This window comes from Sander lucioperca, chromosome 4 (genome assembly GCF_008315115.2).
Source record: "Sander lucioperca isolate FBNREF2018 chromosome 4, SLUC_FBN_1.2, whole genome shotgun sequence".
Classification (NCBI taxonomy): Eukaryota; Metazoa; Chordata; class Actinopteri; order Perciformes; family Percidae; genus Sander; species Sander lucioperca.
Window position 1 is genome coordinate 32,578,112 of NC_050176.1, and position 6,651 is coordinate 32,584,762.

The window sequence follows — 6,651 nt, forward strand, 5'->3', positions numbered from 1 at the left end:
TTTTTCATTTTATAGACGATTAATCACAACAATACTTAGGGAGAATAATCAGGAATGAAAACCATCTGTATATTGCAGCCATAAAGCAGAATGTAAACCACCCACATTCGTAATGGCTCCGATTGGTATGACCACTTGCTTATGATGGGTAAAGTAAGCTAATGATAAGCAGAATGACAGACTGAGTCTGTTTGTTGACTTTATGTCTCTTTTCTACTGTTACACTACATTTTAACATTATCCCGTAATTTTGCTAGATTGGTCACAGTTCAGCAAAGGTTACATCCTGTGAATTGAATTACTCAACTGCATTTTTACGAAGAATGCAATGAAAACATTATTCCTAAAAATGGAGGATTTATGAAGACAATATTATAAATTTAAACTTATTCAACAAGTTTCTAGATTAAATCATTTGTCTAAGAATCCTTACAGAGACAGTCTGTAGAAACAGGTTCATTGACAGTTTGAGAACAGTTAGCACCAAACAACCTCGGCCCTGCTGGGCAGAAAGGCAGGCCTTCATTAGGTTCACTGAGGAGTGAACCACATGGGGCCCCTGGGGGCTTTGTTTTGGAGGTATAGTCATGTATGAGACAATATTTAGTGGCAACATCAGGTTTTCCACCCCCACCAACTCCAGGCACAATGTGTGGCAGACTAGTGAAGCAACAGAGATCTCATTCACCGTTAGGCTGTTTCTAACTTGTTACAGAATCAGGGATATAATCCAGCATAAAGGCAAATAGGAATACATGGAACACACACACACACAGTTTTAAGTTGCTGCTAGGAAACACATTTTTTGTCTTTTATTTTGCCTTAAATAAGAGGATTTTCCTCCGTTTTGTATTGTTGTACATTTAATATTTGTGGGTTAGTTATACAAAAAGGTTATTTGAAGATGGTACCTTGGGCTCTTTTAAGTTGTAATGGTCAATTTTCACAATTTATTTACCTTTTGTAGACTAAACTATTCCCGACAGTCATGCTCTGTGAGGGTGTATTTAGACACAGTGGTGCGTTGAGCTAAATGCTAACACGCTCACAAAGACATTGCTAACTCATTGACTGTTTAGCAGGTATAATGTTTAATAGATGTTATAATGCTAACATCTGCTAATTAGCAATAAACACAGAGGACAGCTGAGGCTGATGAGAATGTGATTAGTTTTGCAGATATTTGGTCATAAACCAAAGCATTCGACAATTTATCTTTTGATCTGAGAGTGGGGCTACATGAAAAGACAAGGGATCACCAAAGTCAGTAGACTTCATCCTCTGGGAACCATTAATGTCTGCAATAAATAACATGGCAATAAATCTAATAGTTGTTGAGACATTTGGACTAACGTGGTGGATCAACCAACACTGGCATTGAGCCGTGCCGCTAGCAGGCCTAAAAAAAGTCAAATATTCTCTGGTTCCAGCTTCTCAAATGTGAATATCTTTGAATGAATCTAAAGACCAACTGATAATATTGAAACATTTATTAAGTCACAGACCTCAAAATTGATCGTAAAGCCTTAGGTTATTGACATATTGTGTTGTATTTAGCATTCTGTACACACATACAGTACACACAACAGTCTGACATGGTTACACAATGACTTGCCACCCTGTAATTGGTTTCTTCACCTCAGTGTGGACTAACACAAACTCGTCACATTCAACGGTCCAAACACTGCTGGAGAGCTGTATGTACTCTTATCTGGGCATCAGGAACAGTTGGGCTTCTTCATATCAGCCAACTCCTTTGACTCATTTGCATCAGAGTGAAAAAACATCAAAACCATATAAGCCTGCAACTAATAATTATTGATGAATCTGCATTGTATTGTTTTTTGATTGTTTGTTTATAAAATGTAAAAAATGCCCATCAAAATCTCCCAGAGCCCAATGTGAGGTCTTTAAATGTCTTGTTTAGTCTGACCAACAGACCTTGACAAAACTCATCTCAAGTTCCATTTAGTTACTGCTCTGGAGCTTTCTATTATTTCACATGATCCTCATCAGCAGACAGATTAATGCCCAGAAGTCAAGGAAATATAGATGTTCAAATTTTCCATTTCTACTGAGCACTTTAAAAAAACTTCTCATCCATGTTGGCTTAACATTTCCAAATCCCCAAAATCCAATCTTTCAATGAAGATCCTGTGATGTGATCGAAAGCGCCACATCAGCTATTAAATGGACCCAAAGATGTTCAGTGTGCTATCACAGAAGACAGCAAATATTTCCATTTGAGAAGCTGGAACCAACACATTTATGGTAGGCCTATTTTTGATTATACAATGACCAAACGATTGATTCTCACAATTGACAGAAAATTGTGCTGCTATCTGTTTCTGCTCTAGTGCACCACATCCTCGTCATTTTGTCTCATTTTCCCATGAGATTAAAAACACTACACTTGCAGTACAGAGTGCATTTTTAAAAGTAAATACCAACAGGCGTCTGAGGTAATTGAGGCACACTGTTTGTCCATAATACAGGTTATACCTTGTGTTATTTGGCAATAACTTTATTGCACAACAGCAGCATATTGCAGAGACATATGGGCCAATAAGGCCCTCAGGCTCAAGGGCATATTTGCTCAAAAGCACGCCTTCAATTCACAGCAGTAATTACAGAAGGTAGGACTTTGATACCTGTAACCGTTTGTAGACCATCTCAGAAACCTGAACTCAACTCTAGATACTGGTTTGACGTAGGTGACAGTGAGATGTCGTTCAAGATAAACAGTAAATAAGTTAGTAGAAAAACTGTAGCAGCATCTGCTTCTAAGCTTCTGAATAACTACATAGCAAACAGCACAAGTAAAAAAAAAAAAAGTGGGAGAATCTCCGGTATGTGTTAACAGTTGGTGTGATAACATGCCAGAGATAACATTCAGCATTTTATGGCCCAACCTAAAGGTGAACAGAGTTCACTAGAGAGAGGTAAACTGAGTATTAAAATACTACAAACTACTCATTAAAAAACTGTATGAGGGCATGAAAATGTGTCGTTTCACCCCAGTTTCAAGCCCACTGAGTTTTATTTTTGGCTGCAGGAGTTTTCTGTTTCCCACAAGTGAAGATATGTGTTGCAGACTCATTAGTCTAATGCTCATTTTGGCAGGAGTTTGCCATTAGGTAGATGACAGGCCTACTTAGACAGATCTAGAGCTGGCATGACACCTTTTCACACAACTCCAAAAGTCCAGACTCATGTTGTCACGACTTAAACTCAGCATATTACTGCCTTTCACAGTCTGAAACACCAGTCATGTTTGTGAATGAGACGCTGGTAATTACTTCACGCAGGTCACTTAGATTTGCGATACTCAGGCAGGGCCTGCATATACATTTGCATCAGATTCTAACCCTTACTACATGTTTGTCCAAGTAATCTATCAAACATGTCTTTAAAATGCCAAAGTGTAGTAACTGGGACATAGAAGAGGGCAGTAAACAAGTGTTTAAGAATGAGTACAATGTTAAATCTTAACCAAGACATGTCCTTTGATCTTTAAAGGAATAGTTCAACTTTTTGGAAAAAGCAGTAGTTTCCAGTAAATAAACAACATTTTTGTCAATTTGTGAAAGTCTGATTCAGTGGTTTATAAATGTGGGGAAGCTTCAGGCATCATCCAAACACAATAAAGATTATGTTTTATTTGGAACTGAAACAATGAATTGATAAATCAATTTGTCAATCAACAGAAACTTAATCAGCAGTTTCAGTCATTTGCAACTTATCAAATGTGAGGATTCTGTACTTCTCCTTGTGAATATATTTAGGTTTTGTACTGTTGTTCTTATATAACAAGACATTTGCAGTTAATACATTTGGGCTCTGGGAATTGATGAGCTTTTACCAACAGTTTTCTAGCGTTTTCTAGCCAAAACAAGTAATCCAATAATCAATAATGTTATTTAATATTGAGTGTGTGAAAAGTTCATTTAAATGTAATTTTAAACAGTTTCAGAAGAAACAGCTGTGCACTTCTGTATCAGATCATAAACAACTATCATATCTATGCAGAGGGGGAGACTGTCAGCAAGTTAAAAACACCATTAAGCTCATTGGTCTGTGTGACATATTGATACAAAGACATGCAGTTAACCTACTTGATGCCACAAAACAATCAGCTCACACACAAACACACAATTTTACCAGCCAAATGCTGGTAAAATGTGCAAGTGGCTGGTAGATTTGCTTCACTCACCAGCCAAAATAGCAATGGTAGGCTATAGTCTATTGAGTGGCTGGTAAAATTGGAACATTCGGTAAATAAAAAAGTTTATTTTGAACCCTGCTACCGTGCGCGCGCGCACACACACACACACACACACATACACACACACACACACACACACGCAAACGAGTTGTGTTGTGGTTTTCTGCCCGCCGGGTAGAGGAGGCTGTGGAGCCGCATGGCAGAGCTCCACGCTGCAAGTGTAAAGCCTAAAATAAAACTGCCCGACTCTCAGCAGCACAATGCGTTTATACTGTAATGCAGTGCTACAAACATGCCTGCATCATGACAAGCGGCCACTACCATGCTAGAGGAGCTTAGACGGAAGAAAACTCACCTTTGAGACGGTCATATGGTGCGAGAGGCGTCGGCAGGTGGTGGTAGTTTTCCCTGGAGAGGACTGGGTGAAGTGCGGCGGTGGTGGAGCTGCCGTGTGGAGACGAGTCGTGTTAACGTTATATCACCGGTGGTTGTTGCATGGTGGTCATTTAAAAGTCAGGATGCCCGGCTCGACCTTGAGAGTCCGCAAACATCAAATAAAAAATAAAAGCTCACAGACAGAGCATGTGCCTCCTGAACACACCGCACAGTCACCATGAAAAAAAAGAAAACAAGAGTCGGAGGAGGAGGAGGAGGGCGGAGGATGAGGAGAGATGCGAGCACAGGATGCGACGAGAGGAGGGAGGAGAAGGAGGAGGGAGGGGCGAGGCAATCTATAACGTGCAACTATAACAGATTTCCCAAAATAAAATAATACACTACCGGTCAAAAGTTTGGGGTCACTTAGAAATTTCCATTCCACTCCATTAGAGACAGAATACCAGCTGAGATCAGTTTCATTGTTTTTTTTAACCAGGGCAGCAGTTTTCAGATTACATTATGTGCGTACATAATTGCAAAAGGGTTCTCGACTGTTGTAGAAAGAAGTGGCTGATCTATAATGCAATATCTACATTGTCCATTATCAGCAACCATTCATCCAATGTTCCAAAGGCACATTCTGTTTACTAATCTGATATCATTTTAAAAGGCTAACTGAGAAAACATTGGAGAACCCTTTTGCAATTATGTACGCACATAATGTAATCTGAAAACTGCTGCCCTGGCTAAAAAAACAATGCAACTGATCTCAGCTGCTATGCTGTCTATAATGGAGTGGAATGGAAATTTCTAAGTGACCCCAAACTTTTGACTGGTAGTGTAGCTAAACCCTTTCAGACCTGATCCCTGTTTCAATATAATACATATTAATATTGTGTTTCTTTAGCAGATTTGGTCGTGTTCTTAGTGAATTAAATTTAATTTAATAATTAATAATAATATTTTTGTTAATCTACATTTTTAGAGAACTACCTTTAAAAGTATTATCTGATTCAGAGTTTCTAATGTGAGATGTGAGGAAGTCTCCAAACAATCTATTGGAGAAGTCCTTTTTGATCAGTTTATATTTAGGCTATTTTATTTTACAGTCAGGTTCTAATATCTTTCTTGTAAACCCACAGAGCTAATCAGTCCAGCAACACCAGGTGGTGAGGGTGGGCACACACACCTCTCCCACCTTCATCCTTAACACCGGAGCACTCCAGGGCTGTGTTTTGAGCCCCCTGCTATACCCCCTGTACACACACAACTGTGTAGCCACTTTCGACTCCAACACCGTCATCAAGTTTGCTGACAACACAGCTGTGGTGGCATGACAACAGACAACAATGAAAAGGCCTACCAGGAAGAAGAAGAGGACCTGTCCCACTGGTGTCAGCACAATAACCTACACATGAATGTCAGCAAGATAGTAGACAATGGGAAGAAGCAGGCAAGGAACTACACCTTTATATCAACAGGTCCTCGTGGAGAGGGTAGACAGCAGTACCTTGGTGTCCACATCACACAGGGTCTGACCGGGACGGTGCATACTGACTCTGGGGAGAAAGGCAAGGCAGAGACTTTTCACCTCAGATGCCTGAGGAAATTCCAGGTATCCCCTCAGATACTCAGCAGTTTCTACTCCTACATCCTAATGGGGAACCTCACTGCCTGGTACGGAAACAGCAGGGCCGCAAGGCCCTGCAAAGACTGATTGGTTCGTCTGAACACACAATAGGTGGTGCTCTACCCTGCCTAAAGGCCTAAACACCTCTTGTAAATATACCAGGTGTTGCAAGAAAAAGGCTAAGAGAATAATTAAAGATCCAAACCACCCAGGTAACAGCCTTTTCTTCCTGTTGAGGTCGGGAAGACGGTACCAGATACATCAGACCAGCACTGAGAGGCTCAGGAGGAGCTTCTACCCTCAGGCCACTAGGATCTATCTATTTACACATTTATAGTTATTTTATTGTACTATTATTATCTACGTTTATATCAGAATATAAACAAAGCAACCCTGGAGCACAGAATACTGATGTGGA

The 6,651-nt window shown here is 39.9% G+C and overlaps 1 protein-coding gene across 1 annotated transcript in view; it reads right to left on the bottom strand.

Moving 5' to 3' along the window:
• The window catches only part of coro2a (coronin, actin binding protein, 2A), a 43,485-nt gene extending 38,600 nt beyond the window's left edge, over nucleotides 1-4,885 (bottom strand). Inside the window, exon 1 of the mRNA XM_031276725.2 lies at nucleotides 4,581-4,885. Coding sequence (XP_031132585.1) covers nucleotides 4,581-4,595 — 15 coding nt within the window. The 5' untranslated portion in view covers nucleotides 4,596-4,885. The remainder of the gene's footprint in view (nucleotides 1-4,580) is intronic.
• Between the last annotated feature and the right edge of the window lie 1,766 nt (nucleotides 4,886-6,651).